The sequence below is a fragment of the Mustelus asterias genome, chromosome 1 (assembly GCF_964213995.1).
Source record: "Mustelus asterias chromosome 1, sMusAst1.hap1.1, whole genome shotgun sequence".
Taxonomy (NCBI): domain Eukaryota; kingdom Metazoa; phylum Chordata; class Chondrichthyes; order Carcharhiniformes; family Triakidae; genus Mustelus; species Mustelus asterias.
In genome coordinates, this window is record NC_135801.1 from 176,060,403 (window position 1) to 176,085,459 (window position 25,057).

At 40.9% G+C, this 25,057-nt stretch overlaps 1 protein-coding gene across 9 annotated transcripts in view; it reads right to left on the reverse strand.

The window, feature by feature from the left end:
* Positions 1-24,747, reverse strand: part of LOC144500542 (zinc finger matrin-type protein 1-like) — a 106,201-nt gene extending 81,454 nt beyond the window's left edge. Inside the window, exons 1-2 of one of the 9 annotated variants that reach the window (XM_078223693.1) lie at positions 24,581-24,744; positions 8,660-8,868 (exon numbers count right to left, since the gene is read on the reverse strand). Coding sequence is in view for 5 of the 9 variants with exons in the window: in XM_078223628.1 (XP_078079754.1) it covers positions 5,869-5,916; positions 24,581-24,719 (187 nt within the window). In the remaining 4 variants the exon portion in view is untranslated. Of the gene's footprint in view, positions 1-5,868; positions 5,917-8,659; positions 8,869-24,268 lie in introns of all 9 variants that reach the window. The other 8 variants (XM_078223628.1, XM_078223664.1, XM_078223637.1 and 5 more) reach the window with 8 other exon arrangements.
* Positions 24,748-25,057: the final 310 nt, after the last annotated feature.

Sequence of the window (25,057 nt, forward strand, 5' to 3'; positions counted from 1 at the left end):
ATAACTCACCTTCTGATCCTCCAAGGCACAAGTCAGGAATGTGTTGGAATACTCTTCCCCTGTCTGGATGAGTGCAGCTCCAACAGCACTCAAGAAACTCAAAATGATCCAGGGCAAAGCAACCCATCCACCAACAGTGCGCCATGGCTGCAGTGTACACCATAAACAAGATGCTCCCTCAATTTGTTAATTTGGTCTCAATGCTTCACCCCCAAAATAGTATAAGATGCACCGTAGCAACTCACCAAGACTGTTTTGTTACTGATAAACTACTGATCAGGAATCCGACCATGTGAAACCAATTGGTTGAAAAGACTTGTACCAACCAACTCAAGAACAGCTTCTTCCCTGCTGCCATCAGACTTTTCAATGGACCTACCTTATATTAAGCTGATCTTTCTCTACACCCTAGCAATGACTGCAACACTATATTCTGCACCCTCCCCTTTCCTTCTCCCCTATGCACTCTATGAACAATATGTTTTTGTCTGTATAATGCGCAAGAAACAATACTTTTCACTGTATCCCAATACATGTGGCACAGTGGTTAGCACTGCTGCCTCACAGCGCCAGGGACTCGGGTTCAATTCCAGCCTCGGGTCACTATTTGTGTGGAGTTTGCACTTTCTCCCTGTGTCTGCATGGGTTTCCTCCGGGTGCTCCGGTTTCCTCCCACAGTCCAAAGATGTGTGGGTTAGGTGGATTGGCCATGCTAAGTTGACCCTAGTGTCAGGAGAATTAGCAGGGTAAACGTGCAGAGTTACAGGAATAGAGCCTGGGTGGGATTGTGGTCGGTAGAGGCTCGATGGACCGAATGGCCTCCTTCTGTACTATTGGGATTCTATAAATAAATTAAATCAAATCAAATTAAATCTTATTGGGAGATGGATGTTGTGCTCATCTTTAGCAAAATGTCATTAAGCTGAGATGGGCACTGTTATCCTTCCTGGTACCTGGATACTGAATTTTGTGTTTAAATGCAACTCATCAATCCAATTGGGAACACAGGAGAAACTTTAGAGTGGTAAGAGCGTGGGACTTACATGTGCATTTTAAGAAAATGGCACCAGTGCATATAAGGGGAGGGTTGTAAGTACATTAGGGAGAAAATAACACATTGCTAGGATTAGCTGAAGGAGAGTTGGATCTCAACACCAGCATAGATCTGTTTGGTTGAATAGCTTGTTTCTGTGCTGTACATTGCACGTATATCATTCAATGGCATTACCATCGCTGAATCTCCCACAATCAACAACCTGGGGGACTATCTTTGACCCGAAACGGAACTGGACTAGCTATATAAACACTGTGGCTGGCAGCACAGGTCAGAGGCTTGGAATCTTGTGGCAAGTAACTCACCTCCTGACTGCCCAACGCCTGTCCACCATCTACAAGGTACAAATCAGAAGTGTGATCAAACACTCTCCACTTGCATGGATGAGTGCAGCTGCAACACTCAAGAGGTTCGACCCCATCCAGGACAAAGCAGTCCATTGATTGGCATCCCTTCCACAAACGTGGCACCAGGGTGTGCCATCTACAAGATGACTGCAAGAACTCACTAAGGCTCCTTGGACAACACCTTCCAAACCCATGACTGCTACCATCTAGAAGGACAAGGGCAGCAGACACATGGGAACACCACCACCTGCAAGTTCCCCTACAAGTCCCTCAATGTCAACAAAACGAAGGAGATTGTCATCGACTTCAAGAAGCGTAGGAGAGAACATGCTCCTGTATATGTCAACGAGGATGAAGTAGAAATGGTCGAGAGCTTCAAGTTTTTAGGTATCCAGATCACCAACAACCTGTCCTGGTTCCCCATGCCAACATTACAGTTAGGAAAGCCCAGCAACGTCTCTACTTTCTCAGAAGACTAAGGAAATTTGGCATGTCAGCTATGACTCTCACCAGCTTTTACAGATGCACCATAGAAAGCATTCTTTCTGGTTGTATCACAGCTTGGTATGGCTCCTGCTCTTTCCAAGACCACAAGAAACTACAAAAAGACAAGAATGAAGCCTAATCCATCACGCAAACCAGTCTCCCATCCACTGACTCTGTCTATGCTTTCTGCTGCCTCGGCAAAGCAGCCAGCATAATTAAGGACCCCACACACCCCGGACATTCTCTCTTCCACCTTCTTCCGTCGGGAAAAAGATGCAAAAGTCTGAGGTCACGTATCAATCGACTCAAGGCCACCTTCTTCCCTGCTGCTGTCAAAAGACTTTTGAATGGACCTACCTTTCATTAAGTTGATCTTTCTCTATACCCTAGCTATGACTGTAACACTACATTCTGCACTCTCTTATTTCCTTCTCTATGAATGGTATGTTTTGTCTGTATAGCACACAAGAAACAATACTTTTCACTGTAAACTAATATATGTAACAATAATAAATCAAATCAAAATCAAATCAAATCAAAAGCCACTCACCATCCTGCCTTGGAAATATATTGTCATTCCTTCACTATTGCTGGGTCAAAATCCTGGAATTATCTTCCTAACAGCACTCTGAGTATACCTACACTACATGGACTGCAGCAGTTCAAGAAGGCAACTCATCACCACCTTCACAAAGGCAAATATAGATGGGGAATAAACCATGGCCTAGCTAGTGATGCCCACATCTCAGGAATGAGTTTTAAAAAACTAAATTTCAGTATCAGCTAGGTCTCATAAACTTAAAATCAAAACTAGGCTGGTCAAGAGAGAAATTATTAAACACTTCTTCATGAAAAAGATGTAAGTGTGAAACTCTCCCACAAAATAGAAGATGACAGCTCAATTTATCATGTTAAATCTGAGATTGATAGATTTTTAGGAGACAAGGGTGTAAAGGGATACAGATTAACCATGATCTCACTGAATAACTAAACTGGCTCGAGGGGCTGAATGTCTTACTCCTGTTCCTATGTTGAAGTCACATTGGGTTTCGAACAGGCTGTGTTTTTAGTGGTACGGTGGCACAGTGGTTAGCACTGCTGCCTCACAGCTCCAGGGACCCAGGTTTGATTCCTGGCTTGGATCACTGTCTGTGCGGAGTTTGCACATTCTCCCTGTGTCTGCGTGGGTTTCCTCCGGGTGCACCGGTTTCCTCCCACAGTCTGAAAGACGTGCTTGCTAGGTGCATTGTCATGCTAAATTCTCCGTCAGTGTACCCGAACAGTCACAGGAGTGTGGCGACTCAGGGATTTTCACAGTAACTTCATTGCAGTGTTAATGTAAGCCTACTTGTGATTAATAAATATCCTTTTACTTTATCTTATCACATCTAAGCTAGAAGACATTTATTAAAATAAATTATGCTGGGGTTTTGTTTACCCAGTTATAATGCAGTTTTGGAGCAAGGTCCTCTGTTACCACTGGTAATGTAGATAGAAAAATAAATGTTTCCACCAGTGGAGAAGTCTAGGGCTAGGGGACATAACCTAAATATTGGAGGCAGGCCTTTCAGCTGTGAAGTCAGGAAACAGGTCCACGTGTAAAGGACAGTAGAAGTTTGGAACTATAAAATTACTGCAATCCTTGACATGAAATTGAACTGGGAACGTATCTCTTTTTTTAATGTATTACTTCTCTGAACCAAATATAAAATCCAGTATTCATAAATATCTTCTAAAAAGCACAGCATTAGCCATAAATATGAACCTGAATATTGGTGAAAAAAAGAAGGCATGCTGTCAAAGTTTTTTGTCTTGACTCATCAGGCGAGATTAAGAATGCCAAGTTTCAAAGGCAGCAACAATTTACATGACATGAGGAAGAGTACTGATTTGGTTATCAAGTTGACTCTGATTGGTTGAGGCATTGCCATGGAGAGTGCACCAGGGAACTAGGGTTCCCCCATGTTTTTGTTTAATTCAAAAGAGTGCAAAGCCTGGACATGTTCCTTTTTCCTGCAGGGTTCAGGATCCCTGCATATGTTTATACTTAGTTTCTATCAAGCACAAGTGAGCCACATTGTAAACCCAACTGATAATCTTAACTTGGTTGTTAGTATCATTCTTGGCTAGCTTGGGATTGTTCCGCAAATTCTAATCACAGAATCAGCTCTAACATCAGAGTTCTGAGTTTTGCAAGCATGGGCTGTTTGAATACGGTCAGTACTTTGCCTATTGCAAACAGCCGAAGTGATGTGCTATTTGAATCGATTAGCAGTCGTTAGGCCATCCAGCCTATGTACCTGACATCACATTGGTATTGAAATTCAAATATCACATTACTCATTTGTGCTGAAGGTCTTTTTGTCTTGATGGCAGCATCCTGTTAGTGGAAAATATCACTTGTATTACTACTACATTGTTGCAATGTGAAATGGTCAAATTGAGAAATTTGAACAACAGTTCATGTTAGTTGTTTCACACTGCTATAAATATGGACCTCTAGAAAAGATTAAGATGTTTAATTCCCTCTTCCAGTTAGTTACATTTAATGTGAATGTAAATTAATTTAATATGTTATGTGCTGCAAGGAAGATTGATGGAAAGATGAGTATTTGCAATATATCTGTCCCATAATAATCTCTTAAAATGTTACTAGTTTCTTCCCCTACCTGTGAGGAGAAAGAGCAAATTTTATTTCACTTGTCTCCTAAAGCACCCACTAAGTTAGGTCTTAGAGATGGAAGAGGAGTAGACGCTTTTGGACCAGAGGCACTACCTCATTCGTTAACCACCTACAGTATCCCTTTACAAGTAGTAACCATACTACACCATTCATTATGACTATTATTGAACACATTATGACATAATCATTGAGCTGTGACAGTTGAGTTGGTATTCAAGTGTCAGATTACCACATATTTACTATACCACTGGTTAATTAATTCATTATATGATCAACTAAACCCGCACAGAAGCAAATGCAATCTCACCCAGGTGTTCAGATGGCATCCCGATCTTTAAGCAACTGTCAAGATCCATGGGACTAGATCACGGCAATGCAATCACTCTAGGCTATCAGGCTATTGATTGCATTTCGTTTAAGCAAAAAATGGTGCAAAGAAATTCTTCATCGCTGGCAGCAGCTCTCATTGCAAACACCAGTGATCTGCATGTTCCAAGCTGCTAACATTTCTGATGACTTATAAAGTTTTTTTTCTTTATTCATTAATGTAACAAGTAGGCTTCCATTAACCCTGCATTGAAATTACTGTGAAAATCCCCTACTGAGCAAGTTTGCCAAGTTTCCCATATAAATTAATAGCTGCTCACTGGGAGATATTAAAATATAGCAAATATTGAAGTAGAAAATAAAAATGTAGTACTGATTATCTACAAAGTAAAATGTTTCACTCTCAAAAGGTATTATACAATAATTAATTTAAAAGGCAAACACATTTCAGAAAAACAATCATATGGTGCAGGACCAGACTGTAGAACATTCCTTCACACCCACTCTTGGCTTTACACTCCTACTGCCATCACCACCAGCCTACCTTTTCTCAGGCCACAGCTATTCAACCTGGGGCAAACAGGCAGGCAAGCTGATTTAGAAGATTAAAGTTTGAATAATGAACAGAAGAACAAAATCTCTGGAATCAGCTCATGAGCTACAAGAACAAAAGGCAAAATGCTGTGGATTCTGGAATCAGAAATACAGAAAATGCTGTAGGTCACGCAGCATCTGTGGCTCAAGAAACAAATGTTTCAGGGCAGACTTGACATGTTAGCTGTTTCTCGCTCCACAGATGCTGTCTGAGTATTCCCTTCATAAGAAATGACTTAAACTGTTTTTTTTAAATATTTCTCCCAAACAGGTTTAATCCAGGACAAAACTTTTTATTTTATTTTGAAAAGCATTACATCTTTAAAAGAAAGCACTTTTTTCACCAAAATCAATTAAAGGACATAAGTAAATCCAACCTGAATAGTCATCAACTTCAGGAAGCGTAGAGAAAGGCATGTCCATGTCTACATCAATGGGAACAAAATAGAAATGGTCGAGAGCTTCTTCAAGTTTTTAGGTGTCCAGATCACCAACAATCTGTCCTGTTCCCTCACGCGGACGCTATAGTTAAGAAAGCCCACCAACGCCTCTATTTTCTCAGGAGACTAAGGAAATTTGGTATGTCTGCTACAACTCTCACCATCTACAGGTGCACCATAGAAAACATTCTTTCTGGTTGTATCACAGCTTGGTATGGCTCCTGCTCTGTCCAAGACCGGAAGAAACTGCAAAGGGTTGTCAATGAAGCCCAGTCCATCACTCAAACCAGCCTCATATCAATTGACACTGTCTACATTTCCCACTGCCTCGGCAAAGCAGCCTGCATAATCAAGGACCCCACGCACCCTGGAAATTCTCTCTTCCACCTTCTTCTGTCAGGAAAAAGATACAAAAGTCTGAGATCGCGTACCAACCGACTCAAGAACAGCTTCTTCCCTGCTGCCATCAGACTTTTGAATGGAGCTACTTGCATTAAGTTGATCTTTCTCTACACCCTAGCTATGACTATAACACTGCATTCTGCACTCTCTCCTTTCCTTCTCTATGTATGGTATGCTTTGTCTGTATAGCGCGCAAGAAACAATACTTTTCACTGTATATACGAATACATGTGACACTAATAAATCAAATCAAATAATGAGCCAATGCATTTTCTCATTTGAAGGAAAATTTACTTTCTTTGTGAATGGTAAATTCTCACACTGGAGATTACTCAATTCACTGGCTTCTGAACACATCGTTTGTTCTGAAGGATTTCAATTTGTACTGATATGGTTATTCGGAAGAAATGTTAAGTTCTTCTAATTAGGGCAGTATGGTGGCATAGTGGTTACCACGGCTGCTTCACAGCGCCAGGGACCCAGGTTCGATTCCCGGCTTGTGTGACTGTCCGTGTGGAGTCTGTTCTCCCCGTGTCTGTGTGGGTTTCCTCCCACAGTCTGAAAGATGTGCTGGTTAGGTGTATTGGCCATGCTAAATTCTCCCTCAACGTACTCGAACAGGAGCCGGAGTGTGGCAACTAGGGGACCTTCACAGTAACTTCATTGCAATGATAATGTAAGCCTACTTGCGACACTAATAAATAAATTTTAAACTTTAATCCCCCAACAAGCCCTTTCAACCCCCACACCATTCGAGGGTGCAAGGATATTGTCACAACTATAATGATGCTTTCCAAGTAATAAAATATCTGGTTGAGATATACAATTCAGAACAAAGTAACTAGCTTTAAAATACCATCCAAGGACATTGATAGAAGTAGGTTCTTGCAACAACTCATGCCTTATTCAATATTAAAATTCGAGCTGGGGCATTCAGGAGTGAAATCAGAAAGAAGTGTTTTGCTTAAAGGGTAGAGGAAATTGAAAAGACTGTGGATGTTGGATTAGCTGCAATTTTCAGCACTGTGACTGATCAATTTTTGTTAGGTAACGTAGGTGACATTCTTCCCTCTGAGTCAGAAGGTTGTGGGTTCATGTTCCACTCCAGAAATTTTGAGTACAAAAAAAAATGATTGACGCCCCACTGCATTGCTGGAGGTGTCACTTTTTTCAGATGAAATGTTAAACCGAGACCCCCTGCACTTTCTCAGGTTGACAGAGTCATAGAGATATACGGCACAAAAAAAGGCCCTTTGGCCCAACTAGGTTTCCTAAACTGAACTAGTTCCATTGTCCTGCATTTGTCCCAAATCCCTCTAAACCATTCCCATCCATGTGGCTGTCCAAATGTCTTTTAAATGTTAATTGTACTCGCTTCCACCATCCTGTGTGTAAAAAAGTTGCCCCTCAGTTCCCTTTTAAATCTTTCCCTTCTCACCTTAAACCTATGCCCTCTAGTTTTGGACTCACCAACCCTGGGGAAAAGACCTTGGCTATTCAACTTATCTATGCCCTTCATGATTTTATAAGCCTCTATATGGTCACCCCTCATCCCCCTATGCTCCAGGGAAAAGGTCCCAGCCTTTCCTTATAATTCAAACCTTCAAGTCCCGGTAACATCCTTGTAAATCTTTTTTGCACTCTTTCCAGTTTAATAAAATCGTTCCTATTGCAGGGCAACCAGAATTGTACACAGTACTCCAAATGTGGCCGTACCAATGTCTTGCATAGTTGTAGCATAAAAGATCCCGTACAGTATCTTGAAGTAGAGCAGCGGAACTATCCCAATGACCTGACCAATATTTATTCCTCAATCAACATTACAATAACACACTACCATTGTCACAATGAAGTATTTGGGAGATTGCTATGTTCAAAATGTCTGCTGTGTTTTCAACAGTGACTTGTCAAAAGTACTAAATTGACTATAAAATGTTTTCGGACATTCTAAGGTCATGAAAGATGCTATTTAAATGGGAGTCATTTTTTCATCTTTGGCCTAGATTCTTGCGCTAAGTTGGCAATCATTTAGCAATTCGTATATGGCGGATCTTTTGTTGCAATAGCTCAGTTGCTTGATAAGTGAAGCAATGCTGCACTATTGAATGCACAAGAGACTATTCTGCTGCAAAGATAGAGTTATAGCCCTTCCAGACCAAAACATAGGCAGGGCAATCGGTGTTTAATGTTGCCTAGACAGAGAACTTTGCAGATTTGGAAGTGATTGTCAGTTTCAAATTGCACAATAACTCCTTGCATTGACTTGAGTCTACAAAAACAGTTACAGGGTACAGATGTTTTGACACATCCATCAACTTCCTGTTACCTTAAATAGTTTAAATAGTTGGGTTTCTCTTCAATATTTTCTGATGCGTGATACAGAAAACTGGGGGTGGTTAGCTCAGTTGGCTGTATGGCTCGCGTAATGTCAACAACGAGGGTTCAATTCCCATTCGAGCTGATGTAGACTTGGGATCTGCCTCCTTGCTCTGCCCAAGAGTGGAAGGCAGTAGCAAACCACCACTGATTAAAACCCTGCCAAGGAAACAATGGAGGATGGAGCATCAGTAGACAATGAGCCAAGGACCCGTCTTTGGGCAGAGCACACATAGAACAGAATGGATATAGAAAATAAATTTGCGTGTAAATAACACGTCCTTATTTTGCAGAGGCGTGAGCAGAAATCGTTTGCTCGCATTAAATCCATCCCCTTATCACCACAAATTCAAATTAAACAAACATTGGGTGAAGTCACTTAATTGGTTGCTATTGAGGTAATAGGTCACAACCCTTGCTTTGTCAATTTTAAGTGTGGTTGAAGCAATTCAAAGGAAAAAATTCTGACTGATATTTTCTGTTGGTGTGGTGTTTCTTTCTACATTGTCGATACCTGTCTTTGTTTCTTTATACTGGCTAATGCCAATTATGAGGCTGCGGTTATTCTGATCCCAGTTTTAAAAAATGTTTGGCCATTTCTCACATTATAATCGACAATGTTTGGAGATGTTGCACCGAAATTTGAGTACAATATGAAGTATGATGAGAGAAAACAAATAATGTTTTATGAGGCTAGATTTATGTTGACTCGCGTTAAAAAATACATCAACTTGCAATAACTGGTAAAATAAATACACAATATATTCCACTGACCATAAATATATTTTAAACTTCCTTAGAGTTTAGCTTGTAATCTGTAAACAAATAGAAAAATATTCTGAGAACTTGTGCATGATTTATTTTCTCATTTATTTTCTCTGATGTTGCTTCATTTTGATTTACTTTGGGGAGGTGAGGGCCTTGTTGTATTATTGCTAGACTATTAATCCAGAAACTCAGCTAATATTCTAGGTACCCGGGTTCGAATCCTGCCATGGCAGATGGTAGAATTTGAATTCAATCACAAAAAAAATATCTGGAATTAAGAATCTACTGATGACCATGAAACCATTGTCGATTGTCAGAAAAGCCCATCTGGTTCACTAAGGTCATTTAGGGAAGGAAATCTGTCATCCTGAGCCACAGCAATGTGGTTGACTCTCTCTGCCCCTCCAAGGCCAATTAGGATGGGCAATAAATGCTGGCCAGCCAGCGACACCCATGTCCCATGAATGAATAAAAAAAACCTACTCGTATTTTTGTTTCTTTTATCATCTCTATATTTTACTACCTTTTCTGGTGACAGAAGACTCCAGAATATATCTCTAGCAATAAAAATCAATTGCAGATACATAGTTACCTCTTTCATCAACTACCAGTGACCAGAAGTGGAATGTTGTTACCACTGTAGGCACAGATCTAGTACACAATCAATGCTGTAAAGTATGGGGGTCCATGTCATTTTGAGTAACCTAGCATTCTAGAAGGATCAATAGGTGTAGGCGAACAAAATCTATACTTGGTCTCCCCACATTTCCCAGCCTGCCAGCAAGGAATGTATACACTACCGACCCTGTGATTACATTGTGTACCATGTCAAGATGCCTGTTATTTAACATTCATTATGAAGCACTCTTACCTTCCTCCTTGCTGAGACTATAAACTTGACCCTGAACTGCTGAAACTTATAATGTACAAATTAACATAAATGTCAGCAGCTCTGGGACAACAATCTGGACTGATTGTGTTTCACAGAACATATCAGCATGGAAGGAACAATTTGTCCCCCCAGGCCTGTGTAACCTAGAAACAAGAAGCAGTAGGCCATTCGGCCCTTCGAGAATGCTCTGCCATTCATTTTGATCATGGCTGATCATCAAATTCAATATCCTGACCCCCCTCCTCCCCCCCCAGATCCTTTGATCCCTTTAGCCCCAAGAACTATATCTAATTTCTTCTTAAAATCAGACAACGTTTTGGCCTCAACTACATTCTGTGGTTGTGAATTCCACACATTCACCACCCTCTGGGTGAAGAAATTTCTCCTCACCTCAGTTCTAAAAGGTATCCCTTATCCTCAAACTATGACCCCTAGTTCTGAACTCCCCCACCATTGGGAACATTCTTTCTGAATTTACCCTATCTAACCCTGTTAGAATTTTATAAGTTTCTGAGATCCCCTCTCACTTTGCTAAACTCCAGTGAATATAATCCTAACCAACTTAGTCTCTCCTCATAGACAGACCTGCCATCCCAGGAATCAGCCTGGTAAACCTTGGCTGTACTCCCTCTATAGCAAGGACATTCTTCCTCAGATAAGGACACCAAACTGCACACAATACTCCAGGTGTGGCCTCACCATACCCTATACAATTGCAGTAAAACATCCCTATTCCTATACTCAAATCCTCTCGCTATGAAGGCCAACATACGATTTGCTTTCTTTACTGCCTGCTGTACCTGCACACTTACTTTCAGTGACTGATGCACAAGGACACCAAGATCTCACTGAGTATCCACCTCTCTCAATTTACACCCATTCAAGTCATAATCTGTCTTCCTATTATTGCTACCAAAGTGGATAACCTCACATTTATCCATATTATACTGCATCTGCCATGCAGAAGCCCACACACAGCCTGTCCAAATCACGCTGAAGCATCTCTGCATTCTCCTCACAGCTCCTTTTCCCATCCAACGTTGTATCATCCGCACATTGGAGATAATACATTCAGTTCCCTCTTCCAAATCATTAATATATAATGTGAACAGTTGGGGTCCTAGCACAGATCCCTGACTGCCAATCAGAAAAAGACCCATTTATATACCAACTCTTTACTTCCTAACCTTTGCTAACCAGCTTTCTATCCACCTCAAGACAATACCTGCAATCCCATGTGCTTTAACTGTACATAGTAGTCTGTTGTGTGAAATCTTGTCAAAAGCTTTCTGAGAGTCTACATAAACCACATCCACTAGTTCCCCTGGGCCAACTCTACTTGTTACATCCTCAAAAAATTCCAATAGATTGGTCAAGCATGATTTGTAAATCCATGCTGACTTTGTTTGATTATACCACTGCCTTAAAAATGCCGAGTTATGAAATCCTTGATAATAGACTCTAGCAACTTCCCCAGTACCGACATCAGGCTCACTGGTCTATAGCTCCCTGTTTTCTCTCTACTTCCCTTTTTAGCTTTTTAAAGAGCTATTAATTTAACTCCATACCCTTGCCCTTACAAACCCTTCACTTTTTCATTTACTTGCTTGCCTTGTAAATAAATAAAAAAATTTGTGGGATGTGGGTATCGCAGACTAGGCCAGAATTTATTCCCACCCCAAACTGCCCTCGAGAAGGTGGCGATGAGCTGCCTATTTGAACCACTGCAGTCCATGGGGCGGCACGGTAGCACAGTGGTTAGCACTGCTGCCTCACAGCTCCAGGGACCTGGGTTCAATTCCCAGCTTGGGTCAGTGTCTGTGTGGAGTTTGCACATTCTCCCCGTGTCTGTGTGGGTTTACTCCAGGTGCTCTGGTTTTCTCCCACAGTCCAAAGATATGTGGGTAAGGTTGATTGGCTATGCTAAATTACCCCTTGGTATCCTGGGATGCATAGGTTAGCGGGATTAGCAGGGTAAATATGTGGGGTTACAGGGATAGGGCCTGGGTGGGATTGTTGTCGGTGCAAACCCGATGGGCCGAATGGCCGCCTCCTGCACTGGAGGGATTCTATGTGGCATAGGTATGCCCACAGTGCTGTTATGTAAGGAGTTCCATGCTTTTGAACCAGCAGCAGTGAAGAAACAGCGAAATATTTCCAAGTCAGGATGGTGCATGAGCCATTGATTACGCTTCTGCAATGCCAGGGCAGGGCCTTCAATATCCTAACACTATTATAGAAGAGATTTCCATCTCTTCTTTTGAACAATTTGCGTAAGCTAAACCAAGTTACTGGTCAGTGGAAATTGATTTTTTAAAAACCTCATCAAACCTTTCATTTAACATTACTTAAAAATCCTCAAGGATGTTGTTAAGATGATTGACTACCAGTTTTTCTCAAACTTCTCTGTTGCAGTAAAAAGACCACCAGTATTCGCTTCTAACTAAAGCCTCTGATACTTGCTATATTGCATCTCCTCTCCATTCATTCCGGACCTTTGCGTTCTTGCTGATGTTGGTGACCAAAATTAGACACAATATTCAAACCAAGGCTGAATCAATGGCGTATCATTTCTGCGTAACAGGCAAAGGTTGAGATACACTTCTTCTTCCCAAATGCTACATCCAAAGTACTTTGCAGTGAACATGAGAATGTCAGCAAAATACAGCTGATGCTGCAATCTGAAACAACAGAGGATGCTGGAAAATCTCAGCAGGTCTGGCAGCATCTATTAGGAAAGAAAGCAGAGTTAACGTTTCGAGTCCTTTGACTCTTCGTTAGAACTGAAGGGAGGGAGAATGTGTTGGAGTTGAGAGAGATTGCAATAAAGAGGTATGAAGGGGGAGGGGAGGTTTGCACTGAGGCAATACATGCATGGGATATTTTTAAAAAGGGGTTTAAGATGGAGGAGAAAGGTCACAATCTAAAGTTGCCGAACTCAATGTTGAATCCCGGGAGGCTGCGATGTGCCCAACCAGAAGATGAGATGCTGCTCACTGGAACATTGCAGCAGAATTGTGTAAATGTGCCACCAGCTGATCCAGTAATGCAAAGGTGTTGAAATTAAGCTACCACAAAATACAATTTTATTGAATAAATTCTAAATTCTAATTCTAAGTGATATTCTGATAAATGAATTTATGTTTATAAAGTATATTCCATGCAGGTAATATTTAATTTGGATCTCCATTTTGCACAATATGTTCTTAAATCTGCATTGCTGGAACCATTTTGATCAAAATGAAGAGAAATGTATTTTTTTTCAGCAATCAAATTTTACTTGCTGGCTTCAAACTGCCCCTGTAATCATCTATCGCTGATGACCAAAAAAGATGAGAATTACACGCATAGCTAAGATTTGGACCTGAACAAGCATGCAAGTATGACCTGCTGATAACTTGCCTTTAGGTTTGCCCATCTCTCCTTAGTCAGGCCTTTTACTTACTAGTTTTGATGCTTCTCATAGGAACAGGGCTCAAACCAGAAATTTAGTGTGGAGAACTAAACATGTGCCTGAGCTTTCATTCCCGAGTCATTTTGAGCAACTACATCTCTTAAGTCTAAACTGTAAAAAGTAACAAACTCTGAACAAGGGGCTATATCTAAAATGTCACATTCTCTTTTCACAGATGCTGTATATTCTGGCATTTTGTTTGTGTTTCAGTTTCTCGCATTGTTAGTTGTTTCTGTTTTTAAATGTAAAATTTGTGAAAAATATCTGAAATGTTTCCTGCTGTCAAATAGCATTAAAACATTTAGATGATTCACTCAATCTGTCTGTAGTAGATCTGTCTGTCTGTAGAAAGTGTGAAAATAGATAAGTCCCCTGGGCCGGAGGGGATTTATCCCAGGATTCTCTGGGAGGCTAAGGAGGAGATTGCAGAGCCTTTGGCTTTGATCTTTATGTCGTCATTGTCTACAGGAATAGTGCTAGAAGACTGGAGGATAGCAAATGTTGTCCCCTTGTTCAAGAAGGGGAGTAGAGACAACCCTGATAATTATAGACCAGTGAGCCTTACTTCTGTTGTGGGCAAAGTTTTGGAAAGGATTATAAGAGATAGGATTTATAATCATCCAGAAAGGAATAATTTGATTAGGGATAGTCAACACGGTTTTGTGAAGGGTAGGTTGTGCCTCACAAACCTTATTGAGTTCTTTGAGAAGGTGACCAAAGAGGTGGATGAGGGTAAAGCAGTTGATGTCGTGTATATGGATTTCAGTAAAGCATTTGATAAGGTTCCCCACGGTAAGCTATTGCAGAAGATACGGACGCATGGGATTGAGGGTGATTTAGCAGTTTGGATCAGGAATTGGTTAGCTGTAAGAAGACAGAGTGTGGTGGTTGATGGGAAATGTTCATCCTGGAGTTCAGTTACTAGTGGTGTACCACAAGGATCTGTTTTGGGGCCACTGCTGTTTGTCATTTTTATTAATGACCTGGATGAGGGCGTAGAAGGATGGGTTAGTAAATTTGCGGATGACACTAAAGTCGGTGGAGTTGTGGACAGTGCGGAAGGTTGTTGCAGGTTACAGAGGGACATAGATAAGCTGCAGTGCTGGGCTGAGAAGTGGCAAATGGAGTTCAATGCGGAAAAGTGTGAGGTGATTCACTTCGGAAGGAGTAACAGGATTACAGAGTATTGGGCTAATGGTAAGATACTTGGTAGTGTGGATGAACAGAGAGATCTCGGTGTCCATGTGCATAGATCCCTGAAAGTTAGCACCCATAGGGTTGTTAAGAAGGCGTACGGAGTGTTAGCTTTCATTGGTAGAGGGATTGAGTTTCGGAGCCAGGAGGTCATGTTGCAGCTGTACAAAACTCTGGTGCGGCCGCACTTGGAGTATTGCATCCAGTTCTGGTCGCCGCATTATAGGAAGGATGTGGAAGCATTGGAAAGGGTGCAGAGGAGATTTACTAGGATGTTGCCTGGTATGGTGGGAAGGTCTTATGAGGAAAGGCTGAGGGACTCGAGGTTGTTTTCGTTAGACAGAAGGTTAAGAGGTGACTTAATAGAGGCATACAAGATGATCAGAGGATTAGATAGGGTGGAGAGCCTTTTTCCTCGGATGGTGATAGCTAGCACGAGGGCAGGTACAGGGAAAATGTTAGGGGGAAGTTTTTCACACAGAGGGTGGTGGGCGAGTGGAATCGGCTGCCGTCAGTGGTGGTGGAGGCAAACTCAATAGGGACTTTTAAGAGACTCCTGGATGAGTACATGGGACTTAATAGGATGGAGGGTTATAGGTAGGCCTAGAAGGTAGAGATATGCTCGGCACCACTTGTGGGGCCGAAGGGCCTGTTTGTGCTGTAGTTTTTCTATGTTTCTTTCAAAAGGGCCATTGTTATTTGTTGTGCAAAAAGGTAGCTTGTTGTCTGCTCAGCTCATCAATTCTTAAAAAATTCAACCGTACTTTTCTCTGTTGGCAGCTCATTTGCCTGAGTAAGAAGGATTCAAGTCCCACTCCAGACATTTGAGGATAGAAATCATGTCTGACACTTCAGCGAAGTACTAAGGGAGTGCCGCACTGTTGGAGCTGCTGTATTTCAGATGAGACAGTAAATCGAGGTCCCTTCTCCTATCTCAGGTGGATATGAAAGTTCCAATGAGACTACTCCGATGAGGATTGGGGGAGTTAATCCCAGTGGCTTGGCCATTATTAATCCCTCAATCAATATCATAGAAATAGATTATCTGGTCTCCATCACATTGCAGTCTGTGGGGGCTTGCTGTGCCCAAACTGTCCATTATGTTTCCTACATCACAACAGTGATTACATGTCAAAAGTACTTCACTGGCTACAAAGCGCTTCGGGAAGTCCTGTTTGTGAAATGTTAATTTTTCTTTTTCACTTTTAAGGTGCGGGTGGCATTAACGCTTGTTACTAATAAATCTGTTCCTATTTCAAATTACTAATTTTTCAGCACCTACCTGCTCTGAACAATAGTACGCCCCATGATACTTGCCACAATCTTTCTTTCCCACTTTCCATTTTCTCAATAAACAAAGGAAAATACATGGGATTTAATCTATTGAAATCTTGGGGCTCTGATACAGGTATAATATGCCTACCTTTCATCCTAATTTATTAAACCATCTCAGATTCTCAGTGAAATTACTATACTGGAATCTTTCCCTGGCACCAATTATATTCTTTATAACATCTCATAACTTATTTTGAAAAATGGTCTTTCGCCTGCACATCTCCCCAGAATATTTCAGTGACTGGGTGCTGCATTGATTTTCAACTCACTGGTAGCGACCCTGAGGATAAAACATCATATCCCAAAATAAATCAAGGGAATCTCTAACAGGACTTGTAGGGGCATAGGACTAAAAAGAAACAAAAACTATGTTACGTACCACTGAGGTTGTGGTGAGAGAGGGAGGCTCTGGTAAGTTACAAATTAATGCCATTATTTTAGCTGCCAAGTTCACAGCACAATCCTGCTCCCAATTGTGCATTATTTGCAATCTCAATCAAGAGTAACCATTTAAGATGCTGAACCATTTACAACTGGTGAAGTAGAAGGTACCAATCTGGTTTCGAGTAACGCTTCATTATAGGTACGTACTTCTTAAGGGTGAAGCATATTCTGGGAGGGAAAGTTAATAAGAGATGCTTTATTTTTACCCAGCCTGAAGTATGCTCAACCTGAGAATGCACAATGTTAAGATCAAGTTGAAAAGTGTTCCTTTTCCCTACACTAATGTTCCATGGCTTGCCAAACAGAAAGATCTAAGCAGTAAAGGCTACCTTAATTTTGACCTGTATTAAAAAATAACGTGCTGCTCTATTAAGGGGACGAGAGCATAGTTGTAATGCTACTGGGTTAGTGATCCAAAGGTCCAAATGCCCTGGAGACATGAGTTCAAATTCCACCAGGGCAGCTATGGAAATTTAAGTTCAATTAATAAATCTTGAATCTATAATTAATGATAATGAACTGATTGGACTGTCATTAAAAACCTGTCTGGTTCACCCTTCGGGGAGCAAATCTGTTGTCTTTATCTACTCTGGCCTACGTGACTTGAGATCCACAGCAATGTTGTTGATACTTAATTACCCTCTGAAATGGCCGAGCAGGCCTCTCAGTTGCTCAAGGGGCAATTATCGAAGGGCCTTCCAGCAATGGTCACATTCCAAAAATAAAAGTCTCTATGTTGCAATAATTTCCCATTTGTCCTCAAGAGGGCATCTCTCAACAATGTCTGGACTTCAAAGAATTGTCATAATTTATGCCTATGTCTGTTACTCAATTATCAGGTATCTAGATATATAATGTTGGATTCTGAACAGAGGCATTGACACAGTAAATTGACCAGATATGATGGGAGTTTATTTCATTTGGTAAAATTTCTAAATGAGAACAAATTAAGTGCTGATTATTGTGCTTAACAAGTGCAGGAGTCTGGTTTCATTACAGAAATTGGAACTCATGATTTTGCAAAGGCAGCTCACCACTCATTAAAATAGTTAAAGAATTACCAAAGACCATTCTTCTTGGCCTTTGCACTAGCCTTATAAAGGAAAAGATATATTCTTGTTTAATCAATCTTATCAGCTGAGCTGACTTGCAGAAAGCAGAATTTGGCAGCAGGGAAAGGTTGAAACATATGGAACATACCCAGATTAAATAACTCCCACACGCTGCTACGCCCAGAAATTCATCAGATTTATTCACTTGATTGGGTCATTTGTAATGTTTAAACAAAAATATTAGATGACCAAAGAATAATAAATATGAGTATTTGCCTTTAAGAACAATACAGATACTAACCCAAGGGGAAAAAATCATTCTGGCTCATTCAATTAGACCAGTAGCTACCTCAGATGTATTTTAAAGATTTTTTTACTTAGTAAGCTATGAAACATCAGTGCAGGGATACTGAAAACTTCTCCACTCAATCTCAACATTAAGCACTCAGACATGCAAGCAGATTACAGGCTCAGTGCATCTAAAGCTTTATTAATGTTTAGAACCACCCCCCCATCCGCATATAATTATCCCTAAGCGTATTGTTTGTGAAGATTTTTATGAACGTCAGCAAGAGCTTTCCAGTTAACCAAACCTAACCTGTACATTCTACTTCACCAATATAAATGGCTCAGCATCTCAAATGGCCACTTGGCGTGATTGAAAATGGTGCAGAATTGTGAGCAGTTTTGCCCGTGGACTCACACCTCGATCAGATGCAGCATAATTATTCAAAACTGGACACTTACAAAAAGTAAATAGAGATTTTCATCCTATTAGCGGAGTTGGATTCTACATCAACTGCATTTTTCTCATCCACACACATTTTCAAAAAACCCTACCAAATTTGTTACGCAAGACCTTCCTCTGACAAAGCCAAGCTATCCCTAATCAACCCACGTCTTTCCAAGTGGAGATTAATTCTCTCCTTCAGAATTTTCTCCAATAGCAGCAGGGGAACTATAAGTTCTCCAACCTCCCAGGTAATTCAGAAAAGTCGCAAGGTTTAAACATATTCCTTTTGTTTGTGGAGGGTGGTTGCATCTGAATATATGTCCCTTTTAGCAAGCGTAAGCCACACCATGAGCTTAGCTGATTATCTCAAATTAGCTGTTAGAGTGCACTCGGGATTGTTCAGACAGTGGCATCCAGTCGCAAAATCCCATCTAACAGGAGACATTTTGGTTGATAATAAACATTTTGCTAATATTGTCTATTGCTAATTTACAAATGTGCTGCTAATGGATGCAAAATAGATGTGTCCCTTTTTCTGAATCTTTATTCATTGAACTTAGGAATTTAGTAACTTGTGCAGTCAAGTTCAGTTTTAATGACATCATATATGCCCAAATAGATGGTGCAAACATGTGGTCTCCTCCAGGTCCAGTGCTCGCTAACATTTTCATCAGTTTCTATGAGAAAAGTGGTTTTGAGGGGATGAACCCTGTATCGTGCATCTTTCTGATATATTGGTGACACATTCGCGATCTTTAAATCTGCAGCTGTGTTAAGAATTTTCTTACAAACCTTATTACCCATCCCATGCTCAGATTCATTTTTGAGATGGAGCAGTCTAAAATGCTCCCTTTCCTTGATGTACTAGTTGAGAAATCTAATAATTGGTTCTCCGCCACTGCAAGCCCACCATCACTAGTTACTATGCACTTTGGGGTTTGTATAGTTCCATATGTTATAAGATTGGCCTCATCAGCACTCTTGTAAATGGGGCTCTGGCAGTTTGTTCGCCTTGCAAGCTCAATGGATCAAAGCTTTCCCGAGGGACAATGGCTATCCTGATCAAATCATTGTTTGCTGTATATTGCGCACGTGGGGCCAAAGGCTGTCACTTTCAGACCTGTAAAAGTTCTTGTCTACCTCAAATTACCCAAGAAAGGCAAAGTATTGCAAAAGAAAATGAGTTCAGCAAATCATTTCACACCATGTAATGGTCTTCCACTAATTGGTTGCTGCCATCAGTCCAATAAAATGCTTTGCCTACAATGCAGTTGAGCAACCTTGTTTATGAATTTCCGTGCCGGTGCGATACCAGGTACGTAGGCCATACATCCTAATGACTAGCTGGCAGAACGAAACAGCATAGTCCTTGGGTTGTTTGCAATAGGCAGAATACAGGTCATACTCAACTAGCCTAAGCTTGTAAAACCCAAAACAAAACACCTACTGTTGGATGTGATTCCACGATTGAATAGCACTTGCTGAACAATCCTAACTGTGCTAACAGCTACACTAACAACTAATATAAGATAAATTGAGCTTGTAATGTGGCTTATTCACTGCTCGTTTGAAGTGACATACATTCATATGCAGGGACCCATTGTCTACAAATAAAAGTAATAAGTTCAAGCCTTGCATCTTTTTTGAATTATCCAGGAGGTTGGGGAGCCTATAGTTTCCTGTTGCTTTCTCTCTGGCAACGACTCAGTCATAGTTGACATGCCAACCAATTAGTACCCTTTTCTGTGTAGTATAAACTGCTATGATTATTTGAATTTCTGCATTAGTCCTGATGAGTGCAAGACTAAAAGCTTTGGCAACATGTCTCTTTTTTCAGTACTATGCACCAAACCTAAAAGCAACTCAATCAAAGTGTCTATACAGGGTATCATCATGAAAGGTTGGAATATTGATTCTTGTAATTTAGCTGCACGCAGGTAAAATGTCAAAGACAAGGAGTGTCAGTCACTGATGCTCATCCCACTAGTACCACTAGCTAAAAAAGACAAATGTTTGAATTGTACTGGAGATGATAAAGTAAATCTTTCCATTCTGCTCACGCCAAATGTCTGTGAAACATAATTAATGGTAATAGTATTTCATGAAACAATCACTTGGAACATTATATCAGGGTTAACTTGGGACTAAAATAAAAGCAAATTATTGCAGATGCTGGAACCTGAAACAAACAAAAATTGCTGGAAAATATCAGCAGGTCTGACAACATCTGACAGCACTCTCTTCAAGAGTCATCTAGACTTGAAATGTTAGCTTTGTTCTCTCTCCACAGATGCTGTCAGACCTGCTGAGACTTTCCAGCATTTTATGTTTTTATTAATTTAGGACTGTTGAGATAATTCTGATTTTTTTTTTCATTCTTTCATGGGATATGGATGTCACTGGTAAGGCCCAACCCTAATTTAATTTTTTTTTCTCCATTCTTAAAGTTACAAAGCCAATGCACAGAGTGGAGTGGGCAAACCCAAATCTATCTCCTCGCTTGCTCCAAAAAACCAAATTCAAATTGAATCGAATTCAAGATCCCAACAACAGAGACAAACAAGATCCATGCTCACAAGGCATTGCACCCCATCTTGGGCTTGATCCAATGCTTGATCTTAGCCAAAAGGCCAAGGCTAAGTGGCTTGCTAGGCCAGTTCAGAGGACAGCTGAGAATAAACCACATTGCTGTGGTTTTGGAAGTCACGTGTAAGTCAGGTCAGGTAAGCGTGGTAGATTTCCTTCCATAGAGAACATTAGCAAACCGGGTGGGTTTTTACGACAATGATAACTGTCATTGTAACCATTACTAAGACCAGCTTTATATTCCAGAGTTATTCAATGAATTCAAATTCTACCAGCTTCCGTGTTGGATTTCGAACCCAGTGACATTTGTGTAAATAGAAACACTTGAACAAGATACCACATTTACACATTGACAGAGAAATATAATATTCTCAAGACTACACATCTCTTCCTGAAGACTGAATTTTTTTTTAATCCTTGCCAATGCATCTCACATCTGTGGTGGGTAAATTGTTGGAAGGTATTTTGAGAGACAGGATCTACAGGCATTTAGAGATGCAAGGACTGATTAGGGACAGTCAGCATGGCTTTGTGCGTGGAAAATCATGTCTCACAAATTTAATTGAGTTTTTTGAAGGGGTAACCAAGAAGGTAGATGAGGGCAGTGCAGTTGGTGTTGTCTACATGGACTTTAGCAAGGCCTTTGACAAGGTACCACATGGTAGGTTGTTGCATAAAGTTAAATCTCATGGGATCCAGGGTGAGGTATCTAAATGGATACAAAATTGGCTTCTTGACAGAAGCCAGAGGGTGGTTGTAGAGAATTGTTTTTCAAACTGGAGGCCTGTGACCAGCGGTGTGCCTCAGGGATCAGTGCTGGGTCCACTGTTATTTGTCATTTATATTAATGATTTGGATGAGGATATAGGGGGCATGGTTAGTAAGTTTGTAGATGACAACAGGATTGGTGGCATGGCGGACAGTGAAGAAGGTTATCTCCAATTGCAACAGGATCTTGATCAATTAGGCCAGTGGGCTGACGAATGGTAGATGGAGTTTAATTTAGACAAATGCGAGGTGATGCATTTTGGTAGATTGAACCAGGGCAGGACTTACTCAGTTAATGGTAGGGCGTTGGGGAGAGTTACAGAACAAAGAGATACATGTTCATAGCTCCTTGAAAATGGAGTCACAGGTGGACAGAGTGGTGAAGAAGGCATTCGGCATGCTTGGTTTCATCGGTCAGAACTTTGAATACAGGAGTTGGGACGTCTTGTTGAAGTTGTACAAGACATTGGTAAGGCCACACTTGGAATGCTGTGTGCAATTCTGATCACCCTATTATAGAAAGGATATTATTAAACTAGAAAGAGTGCAGAAAAGATTTACTAGGATGCTACCGGGACTTGATGGATTGAGTTATAAGGAGAGGCTGAATAGACTGGGACTTTTTTCTCTAGAGCGTAGGAGGCTGATGAGGGGTGACCTTATAGAGGTCTATAAAATAATGAGGGGCATAGATAAGGCAGATAGTTAATATCTTTTCCCAAAGGTAGGGGAGTCTAAAACTAGAGGGCATAGGTTTAAGGTGAGAGGGGAGAGGTACAAAAGTGTCCAGAGGGGCAATTTTTTCACACAGAGGGTGGTGAGTGTCTGGAACAAGCTGCCAGAGGTAGTAGTAGAGGCGGGTACAATTTTATCTTTTAAATAGCATTTCGATAGTTACATGTGTACGATGTGTATAGAGGGATATGGGCCAAATGCATGGCAATTAGGATTAGCTTTTAAAAAAAGAGGGCGGCATGGACAAGTTGGACCGAAGGGCCTGTTTCCATGCTGTAAACCTCTATGACATCTAGGACATCTAATTTTGTGGGCCCTGATCTGAACCAATTATTCTTATACAAAGTCAGATCATGAAGGTCACAAAGGAGTCACTCTCATTGGCAACCTTTTAAATGCCTGTTTGCCTGTAAAGTTAATCTTATAAAACAGAAAAGCCATGGAGGTAGACAAATTTGAAACAAATATAGAAAGTAACAAAATTTATGTGCATTTCTTGCCACTGCATAAACCAGTAAGTGTCAGTCACACCAACTGTGTAAGCAACAGAGTAATCTGTGCAAGGGGTGTAACACATAAATCAAAGTAACATACATCATTCCTGACCTTTAATGCACATCTCTAAATGTTTATGCAGTCGCTTCACCAACCCTAATGCTCAATGGAACACATTCCATCTGATGACCATGACACTCGGTATGTATATCTTGTCTGCACAACCTTTTACTCTGCTATAACACGTTAGCAACAAACAGGTTAACACATTCATTTGAAATTTAACAAATGTGATTTTTTATTTAAAACCATTTTATATGGGAAACCACCTTTGTTAAAATAATAGAATGAATGCATTAACAAGTTTGTTATTACACAGCAGAATATATACACTTTAAAATGTAACCAGTCTAATGAAGACTGCAAAGTGAGAAATCCTGAAGTGCAAGGTACTGTAAAGAAATAGTGGCAGGTTTCTCCCCCTATTCCACGGGTAGAGAAAGAAATCAACTACTGGCAGAGGAGGGGGAAAGAGTACTTATCATGAAAATTTACAAGCGTATTTTGAAATATTGCTGAGTTGTTTTATAAATGTATTTCAGCTACATGTTCATTAATATTGCAAGATAATACAACAGCACCCTATATAATAATTTACATAATTACTACAACAGTTTGCGCTAATGAAATATCACTTTTCATAATCTTGAAGAGTAGTTTTTTATAGTCCCGTAGAAAAGGTGGGCACAACTTGGCCACTCTTTCTATAAGGACCATAAAAAATACAGTACAAGATTTAGAAACCTATTTTAAAGCATTGTACATTTTTGTAAACTCAAAATGAATGTTAATGTGACTTTAATGTTTTATATTTAAAATTCCAGGAATTATCACCCCAAGAATAAGATGTCACCACATATATTTTCAACTCCAACCCTCAATTTAAAACCGAATTTCACAAATTTAAAACAAGCCATAAAGAGCAGGGAAATATCTCTTGGTCATCAGTAAGTTTTAAGTGGCAGTGTCCCCCTCACCCTCATGGATTGAAAATGTTATAATAAAGAGGCGGCTTCCTAAAAATAAGACGAAATATTACCTACCCCAGTTATGGTTTAGACTTTTTTTTTAGAAATCCAGTTTCCTCTTCCTCAATTTAACAGGAAAGAATCATGGTTATATTGTTGGGAGTGAGAATGATGAAGTTATTTAATTAACCACCCACATTTCCTCAACTATCCCCTGGGAAGGAAAGAGGTTAAAGAGGGGGAGAGACCAGGCTTCAACCAGCCGCCTCGCCCCAGGCGGGCAGCACTAGGCCGCTCCGCCTCGATTTGTTCGGGCGGGGGGGGGGGATTAAATTATTTTATTTTTTTCTGTTGACGTGTTGCACTGACTGCTGAAGCTGAACTCACCTTCTCGGTTCGTTTGCACGGATCTATAAATGTCCCTGTTATTACTACTATCACCCCCCGCCAGACTGTGACATGAATAGCCGGCCTTTTGCTGTCTAAAACTCTCCACTAGCTGCGGGATGGGGCCGCTCATCTCCATGCTGACCAACAACGGCACTGCGCCTGCGCTACCGGTCAGCTCAGCTCCCAGCCCAGCCCCCGCACCGACATGGCCCCGCCCACAGATCAGGACATGGCCCTGCCCGCAAACCGATATGGCCCCGCCCACAGAGATATGGCTCCGCCCACAGAGTGATATATATGGCCCCGCCCACAAATTGAGACATGGCCCCGCCCACAGAGTGAGATTATATATGGCCCCGCCCACAAACTGAGATATGGCCCCGCCCACAGAGTGATATGTGGTCCCGCCCACAAACCACTATGGCCCCGCCCACAGAGTGATATATGGCCCAGCCTACAGACCGAGATATGGCC